At 40.1% G+C, this 13767-nt stretch overlaps 1 protein-coding gene across 4 annotated transcripts in view; it reads left to right on the top strand.

Moving 5' to 3' along the window:
• GRAMD1C (GRAM domain containing 1C) overlaps positions 1-13767 on the top strand; it is a 68563-nt gene that overhangs the window by 36730 nt on the left and 18066 nt on the right. For all 4 annotated transcript variants that reach the window (XM_083500418.1, XM_083500417.1, XM_083500420.1 and 1 more), the window contains exons 7-9: positions 6735-6853; positions 10478-10601; positions 12426-12597. In XM_083500418.1, coding sequence (XP_083356544.1) covers positions 6735-6853; positions 10478-10601; positions 12426-12597 — 415 coding nt within the window. The remainder of the gene's footprint in view (positions 1-6734; positions 6854-10477; positions 10602-12425; positions 12598-13767) is intronic.

A 13767-nucleotide genomic window follows, 5' to 3' on the forward strand; every position in this document is an offset into this window, starting at 1 on the left:
TTTTGCTGTGCCCCTGGAGCTTTTCACTGCTTGAGGAAGTGGGGAACACATAACAGTATGGTTGGTCATTCATCTGAGATTCTCTCAGTTTACTTATCTTCAAAACCAGCTGCCTGTACTTTGACTGCGAAAGATTGTACAGTGGCTGTCTTGCCTTCTTGGAGGGCCAGAGTTCATTTGAATGGCATATCAGTTTTTCTCAACAATGCAAGTACAGAGAAGACAAGTATAATTATTTTTAAAATCTCATTTCCTCCATATTTTGAGAAGCACATTTATAGAAATGGCAATACTTTTAATAGCTGAAATGGAAAATGTATGAATTCATGGGTTACATTTGCACAGGGCAGCACCTACAGTGGGAAACTCAGAGCTCTCGTGTTTCTCAAGATTGCTGCTGTTGTTTTTATGAAACTCAGAATACAGCTAAAACTGTAAAAAAAAAACTGTAAAAAAACCTGGATGTTATCTGTCTCCAGGAGACACATGTGGCCAGAAAGCATAGAAAAGTGATAATTAATAAGCGGTTGGGAAATGAGTATGAAGCTTTGGATAGGGTTAAAAAAAGGGGTGTGGTATTGTACATCAGTAATAAGATAGAAGCTAAAATAATGTTTAAAGATGAGGAGGGGAGGATGATAGCGGTTAACATTAACTGGCAGGGGGAAAAAATATTGGTAGTGGGGATATATGCCCCGAATGGCAGCAAAAATGAATTCTTCAAAAAACTAGAAGAGAAATTAATGGAATATGCCGATCAAAAAATAATATTAATGGGGGATATGAACGCAGTGGTCTCACTTGAGATGGACAGACTTAGAGATAGAGCAAATAAAGAAGGGAAGTTGCCAAAATCTTTTTTTTCTATGGTAGAAAACTGTGGCCTAGTAGATATTTGGCGCTTGAGACACCCGCTAGAAAAGCAATTTACCTTTCACTCAGAACCCAACCAATCCTTTTCTCGATTGGATCAGATCTGGATTTCAAAAGAACTATGCCCAAGAACTAAACATATAGAAATAAAGCCAAAAGTAATCTCAGATCATAACCCACTAGAGATGGAATTAGACAGTTATGAGAAAAGATCTTATAGATGGCGATTAAAAGATTACTTGTTGGATGATCAAGAGGTGGTGGAAATGGCAAAGAAAAAATTGACGGAATACTTTAAAGACAATTGTGGCAAAGGAACGAAAGAAAATATAGTTTGGGATGCCAGCAAGGCGGTCATAAGAGGATTTTTTATTCAACAAAATGCAATTAAAAATAGGAAAAGAGAAAAAAACAAAGAGGAAATCTTAGGACAAATAATGATAAACGAACGAAAATTAGTTCAGAAACCCAACTGTTTAGAAACAAAGGAAAGAATAAAAATCCTTCAAACTCAGTTTGCCACAATAATAAATAGGGAGGTGGAATGGAATATAAAAAGACTCAAACAAAGAAACTTTGAACATGCTAACAAACCAGGCAAATGGCTTGCCTGGCAAATTAAAAAAAGGAAAGAACAAGGGATAGTTAATAAAATAATAGTAGAGGGGGAAGAAAGAACTGACCCCAAAGGAATAAGGAGCGAGTTTATAAGTTTTTACAGCAACTTATATAATGATCAAGAAAAGATAGGACAAAGGAAGATAGAAAGATTTTTGAAAGATAAAGGAGGACGGAAAATCCCACTGGAAGGAAAACAAAGATTGAACATACCTATTGAAAATAAGGAAATAGAGGAGATAATCAAAAATTTGAAGAGGGGAAAAGCCCCAGGCCCTGACGGGTTCACGGCTGGCTATTATAAGGAAATGAAATCAGTCTTGGTGGAACCTCTGAAAAAAACAATGAATATAATATTAAAGAAAGGGGAAATCCCGGAAACCTGGAAAGAGGCGTTTATCACATTCCTACCCAAACAAGATTCGGACCTAACTCAAGTCAGAAATTATAGACCAATCTCATTGTTGAATGTAGATTATAAGATATACGCAGGAATCCTGGCAAGAAGGTTAAAAGATGTACTGGCAGATGTTATCCATAAGGACCAGGCGGGATTTCTGCCAGGTCGGCAGATGAGAGATAATATAAGACATATTGTGGACATGTTAGAATTCTTATCTATTAGGTTTAATAAACAAGTTACAATGATGTTTATCGACGCCGAAAAGGCGTTTGATAATGTAATATGGAATTTTATGTTGAGAAATCTAGAGCATATGGGTGTAGGCAGTGATTTTTATAACGGGGTAAAAGCAATATATACGGATCAGAAGGCTAAGCTGATTGTAAATGGCACAGTAACGGAAGAGATTAAGATAAGGAAGGGTACAAGGCAAGGATGCCCACTCTCCCCGTTACTATTCATAACAGTGATAGAAACCCTCCTAAACTCTATAAGGAAAAATGGAAATATAAAAGGCGTGACATTAGGTCAGAACGTATATAAAACCAAGGCCTTCGCCGACGATCTAGTGGTGATGACGGAAGATCCTTTAACATCAATAGGAGAGATAATGAGAGAAATAGAATCATTTGGAAAGGTGGCCGGATTTAAACTAAACAAGACGAAAACAAAAATGATACATAAGAATGTGGACCCAAAGACAATAGAATTAACTCAACAGCAATGGCAGTTAGGGACGGCAAAGAAAGTTAAGTACCTTGGTATCTGGATCACATCTAAAAATATGGACCTTTATAAAAATAACTATGAGCCAGTATGGAGGGAAATAAAGAAAGACTTAGAGAAATGGGGACGATTAAAACTATCATTATGGGGAAGAATAAATATGATAAAGATGAACGTTTTACCAAGATTGATGTTTTTGTTTCAGTCTATACCTATAATAAAAGGGAGTAAGACTCTAAAAGAATGGCAGAGGGTAGTTTCGAGGTTCGTATGGCAGGGCAAAAAACCCAGAATTCAATTCAAATTACTCACAGATGTAAAAGAAAGGGGGGGGTTTGCACTGCCAGACCTTATGTTATACTATGAGGCGACATGCTTAAGTTGGCTGAAAGACTGGGTCAACTTAGAAAATACGGAGCTACTCGATCTGGAGGGTTTCGATAACCATTTCGGCTGGCATGCCTACCTGTGGAATAATAAAACGAAAGTACACAGGGGATTTAGCAATCACATCTTTAGAGGACCGATAATAGAAGTGTGGGAAAGATACAAAAATATACTGGAACCGAAAACACCCCACTGGTTAGCACCACTTGAAATAATAAATAGAAAAACTATTAACATGGGAGGTAACTGGGCAACATACAACCAACTAGTAACTAAAGTGGATGGGAAATGGAGAATCAAACCCTACGAGATGATCAGAGAATATGTGTATGATTGGTTTAGTCATCAACAGATTAATCAGATGCTTAGTAGAGACATTAAAGAAAGAGGGTATGTAGACAAAGACTCAAGATTCCAGACGGAAATAATAAACAACAAGGTGAAAAACATATCTAAAGCATACAGGATGCTGTTAGACTGGAATCTGGGAGACGAGGAGGTGAAATCAGTGATGATTCGTTGGGCAAAAGACGTAGGCCATAGTATACAATATGAGGACTGGGAAAGATTATGGAAAGAGGGATTGAATTTTACAGCGTGTACGGCAATAAAAGAAAATGTTATGAAGATGTTTTATAGGTGGCATCTGACACCTGTAAAACTTTCAAAAATGTATAAGGTGAACAGCAAGTGTTGGAGATGTAAAGACGCAGAGGGCACCTACTACCATATGTGGTGGGAGTGCGGAAAGGTAAAACAGTTCTGGGAAAAGGTATATACAGAACTGAAAAAGATATTAAAGTACACGTTTATAAAAAAACCCGAAACTTTCCTATTAGGAATATTACAACGAGAGATAAGAAAGGAGGATTGCAGAATGGTATACTATGCGGCTACGGCAGCAAGGATCTTAATAGCTCAAAGATGGAAACAGGAAGAAACTCCAACAGTAGAGGAGTGGAGATGTAAACTAACAGAATATGCAGAGCTAGACAAGTTAACGGGAAAGATTAGATATATAAAAGATCAAGTGTTCATCAGGGACTGGGGAAAATACGTAAACTATCTGGAAAACATCAGTGATAGACAAATAACGCTAAGGGGGTTTAGAGATGTACTGTGACAGTCTAAGGTTATTGTACAAGGAAAATAGAGAACAAAATTGGACATAATGACAATATAAAAGATGAAACGTGTGATTTTACTTATTTATTCTGTATGATTTGCGGCCAGGCTGAAGGAAGTCCCAAAAGAAAGAAATACGTTATGAAAAAACTATGGAAATAAGAGTTTTGTACGCTTTTTTGTTGTGATTGAGAATTTTTTTTTAATGTTCTTTTTTAAGTTTGTGTTTTGTTGATTTTTGTGTGTGTTTTGTCTGTATGGAATAAAAATAAAAAGAATTTGTAAAAAAAAAAAAAATGTAAAAAAAAAGTTTAAAAACAATTTCCTAAAAATAGTTTAAAACTTCTAAAAAAAACCAAGAACTCACTCAGTAATTCCAGTATTGCCAGGAAAAGATCTTTCAGCCACCAAATGCCTAAGTAAACAGAAATGTTTTTAGATTCTTCCTAAAAGCTAATGAGAGAGAGAGAGAGAGACATACCTCACTACCTTGGGACTATGTATGCTAGGACTAACATTTTGAACTGGGCCCAGTAGCGCAGTGTAAGCCATAGCTAAATCTTAATTTTGCTTAGACTGTTTTGTGCGAACAGGCCATTGGGTGTTTCAGTTATTTACCACAGCAAATGTGACTGCCACGTGAAATGTCAACTGGCCCACACTCAAGGTCATATAAACAAATACGGGCAAAGAGGGATGAAAAAATAATGGCGAAAAAGGGGAAGAAAGCATAGGCCTCGTGCTGCTTGCCTCCTCTGCTAACATCTGAATTTAGAAATTCTGGAATGTTTGGTATTGGCTGTGTTGCAGAGTTTAGTTTCTGATGTATTTTGAATGAGTGCATTACAGACTTTTGACACCTTTTGTCATTTATTTACAAATATACAAGCAGAGAATACTGGTAGCAAATCCAAGGCTACGACAGGCAGCTAGTCTGCTAAACCTGTATCCAAGTGTCAGAGAGGGACCCTGCACCTCCAGATTCTGTGTGTGTGTGTGTGTGTGTGTGTGAGAGAGAGAGAGAGAGAGAGAGAGAGAGAGAGATCTCCATTTAAAATTCAAATCCTAGCTCCAAACTTTCTCGGCAACTCTTCTTATTTATTACATTTATAACCTGCGGCTATTCCACAATGAAACGGAAAGTAGCTTACATATAGATTGTAGGCAGTCTCCAGTCTTCATCCTGACCAGAGCCCATGGCGTGCTTAACTTCAAAAAGGTTGTCGCATCATGTGCTTTCAGACTGTTCCCTTAACTCTGAGAGGTGTCGTCTTCCAAATTCTGATTGGTACTACAGTGGTACTTCGGGTTACAGACGCTTCAGGTTACAGATGCTTCAGGTTACAGACTCCACTAACCCAGAAATAGTGCTTCGGGTTAAGAACTCTGCTTTCAGGATGAGAACAGAAATCGGGTGGTGGCAGTGCGGCGGCAGCAGCGTGAGGCCCCACTAGCTAAAGTGGTACCTCAGGTTAAGAACAGTTTCAGGTTAAGAACGGACCTCCAGAACGAATTAAGTTCTTAACCCGAGGTACCACTGTATATAGGCCAATACATAGGCCAATAAAGGTCTTCTGGCTATCAGGAAAAAAAAAACAATTTCTGGTCATTAAGGACCATTCAGGTTCTTTAGTTAACAATCCTGGCCACTCACAGTGAACAGAAAGTGCAGTTCACAACACTATCGTGTCACATCTCAATGAGATGGAGGAAATCTTCTATTTCTCCTAGGCTAGGAGAAAGCATATTTGGAAAGTTTTTTAATGCTTCTGATGTTTGTCAGTAGTTAGGTACAAATGGCAAGCGTACTTATGCTTTAGTGAGTTTTATACCACCCTGTGCGTCCTGCTTTAACATTAAACATGTAATCCTAGTACATCATTTCAAGGCAGGTTCAGAATATGTTCTGGCAAGAGAGGAGACAAACGAGAAAACAGTTCAGTGATGGTTAATTCATGATCAACATAGGATCAGATTTTTTTGGTTAACGTAGTGAGCTATGTTTGACTCCTGTGTTTGAGTTGGGTAACTCTACATTGCTTTGGTTCACATGCTATTTTGCTGTTGTCACTATGCTTGGGGCCTCTTCAGCAGTTGAGTGAAGAAGCCACTTGACCTGTAGACAGCTGGCTAAGAGGGGATTGTGGTATTGTTGTACAACTAATGTCAGCTGAGAGGATGCAGCTGTTCACAGCAGTTAAAAAGACTTGGAGAAGTTTTTTATAAAAAAAAAATTTCAGGAATTGGGGTGGGAGGGGGCAAAGACTATAGTGGTCTTGGATCCCAATAGCCATATGGAAAAGTACCGGGAGTGTACTATCTTAAAGATAATTAATCTATAATGATGGGTTTGTATTGTTAGTTTTATGTTAGAGTTGAAAATGGGTGTTAGAACGAAAGCTCTGTTTCACACTTTTATTTAGAGATGCAGCTAGGTATACTGTGGATCATAGACTGAACATTACTAGCAACTGGGATTATTTTTTTTAAGTGAATAAGAGCATTTGTTACCTCTGCTTAAATAGGGTATAACTTTAAAAGACAAGCAATCTACTGTGGTTACCGACCAAGCGTACTTAATTTTTTGTTTTGTGTTTTCCAGAGACTGAGCAAGCAAGAATTCTGGCAGCTTGTACAGCAAAGCTATGGCTCTGAGCTGGGCTTGAACACGGAAGAGATGGAAAACATTTATTCTTCATCAGAGGAGAATGGACAGTCAAGGTAAGACTATGCAGCAGATTACCACAAAGGAAGGTACATATTATTGGCATCCCATTTTATACAAGTCATTTGAAAGGCTACTATTGAATGCACGTAGAGTTTTGCTTATTAGTGGTGTTTTCATTTTTCGGCACGATCCTCTTCCTATGCAGATATAAAGCAGGTATAACTTTTATTTTGCCCTTCTAATTCCGAGCTAGTTTAGAGATCACCACTTGCTTGCTTAGACTGCTGAAAAGGTTGTACCCGTGGTGATGCTGGCTTGCGTGTTCAAGCAGTAGCAGTAGCAACACACGTGTTGCCGGTTGGATGCCAAAGTATATCAGGAACTTTTAATGCAAACCATGCAGCAGTGGCACTGCTACGTGCAGGTGTTGCATAGGGTAAAGAGCATGTAAATGTTAACTGGCTTCCATGTTTTTCTGCTACAGGGGTAGAGGCCTTTTGGCAACCTCATGGGCAAGTGATGATATCTAAACCAAACTGAAAAGGAATGTGTGGAAGTATGATGCTAAATATCCAATGAAAGGTGTTTTCAAGGATTTAGCATATTCCTTTTTGAAGGTGCTCTTTTTACTTGTCTTGGGGCTGACGCTTACCTAATAAGATCATGTATACATTTAGCAGCTCAAGTGCAAGATCTACTTTATCTGCTCAGGTTTCGTGGGAAGAGAAGGGAATCTCATGTTTTGCTTGTCCTTTGTGGAAATTGTTTATACTATGGATTCATTGAGTGACTGGACTTCTGTGTTAAATCAGTTCTCTAGTCAAAGAAGCTCTAGGAAATGTATGGGTATGATTCCTTCTATTAGTCCCTCTTGGTGTGTGCATGCATAGGCACACGTGCATGTGCGCGCGCACACACACACACACAAGCACATGTATTTTTGCTTCATGTACGGTAAGTAAAACAGTTGAGTTCCTTTGGTTGCAAGGGCTTGAGCAGACGTTAACTTCTATCACATCTGTTGTTTCACAGCAGCTTTAAAATGTGTTTTTGCTTTAAAAAGACGAAGCTTACATCCCTTATTTCAGCTCTTGACAATATCAAGAAGCTTCCTTGTTTGTGAAAAATGTAGTTTCTGTAATATTACAGCATAGTAATTTTTGTTGCATCCTTCACAATATTGTATAGAAATGTCTTAGTACTTTTATATACAATATTGTGGTGAAGGGTAGAATGCCGATTATTCTCATCTTTAATGATGCCTATAGGCCAGCCAGCCTTCTTCAATACAGTGCGCTCCAGCTACTTTGTACTACAATTTCCATCAGTCCAAGCTAGCACAGCCATTGGAGAAGGCAACTATAACCCTTCTGTTTTGTGTCTGTTTATGTCTGTATCCCCACATTTGGGGGGTATGCATTAGCAACCCTTAACACACAAAGATTCTAAAGTCAAGCTTCCAAGAGGCTCACAATGCTGTCCTTCTTGCTGATTAAACACATTTTTCAAAGGCTTGCTTATAGACTTTCTGCTCCTTCCCCCACCTTAGCCACTGTGGGGCAGCAAGAAATTCCTGGGTCTGAGAAGGTTGAAACCTTTCCTCTCCTAGTTTTTGGATCAACATTTAGCGTTGGCAACTTTCTATAAGGAAATGATGTTTCTGGTGAGCATGAGAACCACATTGGAAAAAAAAATGCTGTCTCAACTTCTAGTGCTATGGATGCTAAACCACCAGAACCATGGTATCATACTATACCAATCCTAGGGCCTCAGGAATCAATATGACCCTGTTTTCTTGAGTGCAGAGACAGCACAACATGTTCTTGAGAGTGCTGCTAGCTAGGAAGCTGCTGTGGATCACTGGGAGAATCAAGGACAGTGTCTTGCACACCCAGCAATGGTGAAGTAGAGACACCATGTCTTTCATAACCTTTGACACCATCCCTACTATTTGCATGCATGGGAATTCCCAATGACAGTATCTAATCTGTGCTGCTGAATATTAGCGCATGCATGCCACTTTGAATTCACATCCTCTTAAACTGGGTCGTGCTTCATGCTACCACTTTAAGAATCGAGGATCTGGGCCAGTGGCTGGTCTCAAAATACTCCTGTGCCATTGCAGTCCACTGATTACAAAGGTTTGACAGAAATGGACCAGAGAGTATCGAAGTGGACAGTAGAGAGTGCTGTGTGCATATTGCTTGTACTATTTTGGCCACATCAGCCTTGGTTTATTCAGCTGCTCCACCTATCAAAGAGGAGAGAATAATCCAACACGGAGGCAAGATCCTGTACTGAGATGATGAGATGCCTGCATCTGGCAGCCTACTGTAGTACCTAACAACTGCTTTTTCAAAAGGGAGCCATCCTTCTAAACTGTAGCAAACTACATAGGATTCATGACTCAGTTAAGCTAGACAAACACAGTTAGTGGCTTGGTAAAATGCATTCTACTCCAGTGCCTAATTTGGAGCCTAGTTTTGACTTTACTTTCAAGGACAAGGGATTATCCTTCTCCTTGAAAGTTTGCCTCTGTGTAGTTTCAGCCAGACAAACAATGGGACATTTTCTTTATTTGCTAATCCCTTATTGAGGAAATTCCATCATAGCCTTCAATTCCATTAAAATCTATTTTTGGTACTATGCTAATTGATGGCGAAGTCTTTCAAGCGGAGGGCAAGCTGTGATTTTCTTAAGAGAAAATCCTTGGTAAGCCTTTTAGGAACCAACAAGGGTAGTATCTACATTCTAACCTAATGTGGACTTGAGTACCAGCTTTCTCTAAGCATAACCAATTTTTGATCTTGATGTCTGGAGGACATTATTTCTTTTTACCTGGATTATAAAAATCTGCTGATGAAAATAGGAGAAGCTGTATGTTTGCAATGCTCTGCCATCATCACACCATTTCCTAGTGAAGTTTGAACTAACAACAGCCGGTGTGGAGGACTAATGGGATCCAATGGATTCCTGAATGCCCTGGTTTTCTTTTTTTCCAATGAATTGAGCTGGCAATCATGCTGAGACCCAGCTCTTGTTGTAAAAGAGCGAGTTGCAATGGGCCATCAACATTGTTGTTCTCGGAAATTTGTTCTGCTCCCTGTCTTGCTATGGGCAGTGAAGGAAGCTGGGTCATGGCTAGTGTGGAAGTTGCGGAAATCTCTGTGTAAAGTCAATCTAACAAAGATGAGAGCTCATAGTTATGCTTACTGTCTGACAGTGAGATTGGCAACAAAGGGTTATCTAAAGTAGGTGAGAGAGACTAAGTGCATATTTAGGCATCTATATGGAAGCACTTTGACATTTGTCCAAATTCTGTCCTGATTTTAATCTCCATTGTCGATATCTCATGCTGTATATGACTGCACAAAAGATGGTTGGGAAAATAAGCTAGAGGTAAGGAACTCTGTTCTCTATTCATACAACAAAGCAGCATTAATTTCCATCTTTATGTTACACAAGTTAGTTGTACCACTTTTGACAAAGTCTGAAAAGCTGATATTTACTCAAAAGCACAGAAAAAGAAATGAAGTAACTTGGCGGTAATAAGACTGGATGTCTTAAGGCTGAAATGTTGCACTTGCCACATTGGAATTCCAAAATGGTAAAAAGTACTAACAAATGTATGTGAAATAAGTGTAAGTTAACTCTGCTGCTATTTTTGTCTCTGGCAGATCTAGCCTTTGTGACGAATCTGGGGATAAGGAGTCACCTAAAGCAGTTGGTGTAATTCGAGAACCCATTGCTCAGATACTTGAAGTTGAAACGGAGTCTCTTAATGGAAACATACGGACAGAAGTAAGCTATGAAGGACTCTCTGTACCCCTCTCTCTCACACCCTCAGCATACAACACTAGCAGTGTTGGGGAAAACATGGTAATAGGGCTGACTGAGGCTTTGCCACGTCCAAAGCCCCTTTGTTTCTCCGACATGCCCTCAGAAGGTATCCTATGCTACCTTTGTAGCTGGTATAGCGAATTGCCGCATTTTCCCATGTATAAGACTTGGTTTTCCCCCCTAATAAATGATGTCAAAAATTAGGGGGCATCTTATACACGGATAGTGCCGAGGCCATTTTCTTAAATCTGAGTCCCCCCAAATAGGGGGCATCTTATACATGGGGGCGTCTTATAGACGGAAAAATACAGTATTTCACACTGTAACCAATGAGAAGGGGAAAGAAAAGGTACTTTTCAATCTACCCATAGGAAAACAGTAGGGCAATAGATATGGTGACTGCTCTTCCAGTGCATCTCCCCTGTTCCCACTCCCACAATTCGTTGCTAGAAGTTGTCTTATAAAAGTATTTTTGAGCAACTTGTGGTAGCCTGTCCTCCGCGCCCCCCCCAGATTTGAAAGGGAAGCAGAAATCTATTTATCTATTTTCTGCTGCGCGTCATGCACTGTATATGAACACTTAATGAGCTTACAAATTTGTATGGGAAATGAAAAACAACAACAATGGAATCTTGACATTGTCCTTGATAGATTAAATCTTGTTCTGATTATTGTGGCTGTGTATGCAATTTGAGTTGAGATGGGTGAGAATACTTCACTTCAAGGCATGCTGATCGTTCCCATATAATTAATTTGAAATCCAGATTTTTTTGCTCGACACATTTCAGACTGCTAATTCTGTTATGATATGTAATACCCGTATCTGCTTTCACTCCCACATTTCCCTGGCATTTGAAATCTCTGAAGTTTTGTTAACGACAAATCTGAAGTACTCTCATTATCTTAAAAATATATCAACATTCTGTTCGGCACATAATTCTAATTTAGTATTCACAAAGTTTCAGCACTAAGCAAAAAGTGGTAACAATTACTTTACTTCAGTAACTACTGCAATAATTAATATTTATATAACATTTCCCCCCACACCCACTCAAGGTGCTTCATACATATTTATAATAAATATATAATGGAAAGTTTAAAAAGCAGAGCTGCTGTTAACCCTTTTAATTTCAATAGGTTTTGCATGGGAACTCTGTGCATGATCCATTGAAATGAACAGATTTCACGGCAGCGGTGCTTGGTGCGTTTTATGCAGACATCCAAAAACCTGTTTTATAGAACCTGTTATGGAGAATGCATATTTTGGGGCCTATGTGTTCAAGAGTTCTTTCTGCTGTTCTTTTTTTGTTATCAGGAAATTGTGAATAGTAGTCCTAATACAAATTTAACTATAAAAGGTAAAGGTAAAGGTAAAGGTACCCCTGCCCGTACAGGCCAGTCTTGCCAGACTCTAGGGTTGTGCGCTCATCTCACTCTATAGGCCGGGAGCCAGCGCTGCCCGCAGACACTTCCGGGTCACGTGGCCAGCGTGACAAGCTGCATCTGGCGAGCCAGCGCAGCACACGGAACGCCGTTTACCTTCCCACTGGTAAGCGGTCCCCTATTTATCTACTTGCATCCGGGGGTGCTTTCGAACTGCTAGGTTGGCAGGCGCTGGGACCGAAAGACGGGAGCGCACCCCGCTGCGGGGATTCGAACCACCGACCATGTGATCAGCAAGTCCTAGGCGCTGAGGTTTTACCCACAGCGCCACCTGCGTCCCTAATTTTAACTATAGCACCTTGTAAAATAAACATGGACTATGTGGATGCTCTCTTTCCCTAGGGCCCTGAGTTAGAGGAATTGCACTGTGATAAACAGGACAGGAGGAGTTCCCTGCTTCCTTCAGAAAGGAAGCCAGCTGATGTAGCACAACGCAAATTCTCAATACGGTTACCGGATCTAAATGAGAACTTCGCTCAAGAGAAGAGCAGTGCGTCAGAAAGCGATGAAGAAGGTAAATCATTTCCATTTCATAAACAAAGTCCTTAAAACCTGGTCCCAGGAAGGGACAGCTAAAGTAAACAAAGGGTAATGTGGAAGCATGAAATCGATGGGTCTGCTGTACATTTACGCCATTTATTTCCAGCATAGGTAGTTGTTGATAGGCGGGCCAGTCCTGTGACCCGACTATGCTAGCAATTGCAACTCTGCTGCTTGCATCAGATAATGTCATTGAAGTCTTATGCACTCAAAGAAGCATTGATGAAAGCACAAAAACTGCATTTAAAAACAAAGGTAGAGTAGCACTACCAACAACCATTCCACTATTGTCCCTGTCTGCTGTATTACTAACCATGATGTTGGCTTCTGATGATGCCCACACATTACTCATTCATCATTTTATTTGTATTCCACCTTTCCATTCCAAACTGTGCTCAAGTTGGCTTGCAACATAAAAAATTGCATAATTACAAATTTAAGAAAGCCATTAAGTCCAGTTGCAGACGACTCTGGGGTTGCGGCGCTCATCTTGCTTTTCAGGCCGAGGGAGACGGCATTTGTCCGCAGACAGTTTTTCTGGGTCATGTGGCCAGCATGACTAAGCTGCTTCTGGCGCAATGGAACATTGAAACCAGAGCAGCGCACGGAAACACTGTTTACCTTCCCGCCAGAGCAGTACCTATTTATCTACTTGCCCTTTTTGGGGTACTTTTGAACTGCTAGGTTGGCAGGAGCCGGGACCGAGCAATAGGAGCTCACCTCGATGCAGGGATTCGAACCGCTGACCTCCTGATTGGCAAGCCTGAGAGGCTCAGTGGTTTAGACCACAGCGCCACCCATGTCCCATTAACAAAAGTAGTCATGGGCAATAAATAAAACACATCAGAAAGTTTTGCCAGTCTCATTGCATTCACACCAGTCTTCCCCAACCTGATGGCCTCCAGACGTTTTGGACTGCAACTCCTATCATCCTTGACCATCGTCCATGTTGGCTGGGAGGTGTAGTTCCGAAAACTGGAGAGCACCAGTTTGGGAAAGGCTGATCCACACAACCCTCCCAACTCCTATAAATTTGATTTACTGTGTTGCTTGGCTATATTGACAAAAAAGTGAGACTGGCAAAGACTGAAATGTCTTGTTTCAATATTGCATTTTGCAAATGGTACATCTGTCACTTAACAGT

The sequence above is a fragment of the Podarcis liolepis genome, assembly GCF_965112155.1.
Source record: "Podarcis liolepis genome assembly, chromosome: 4".
Classification (NCBI taxonomy): domain Eukaryota; kingdom Metazoa; phylum Chordata; class Lepidosauria; order Squamata; family Lacertidae; genus Podarcis; species Podarcis liolepis.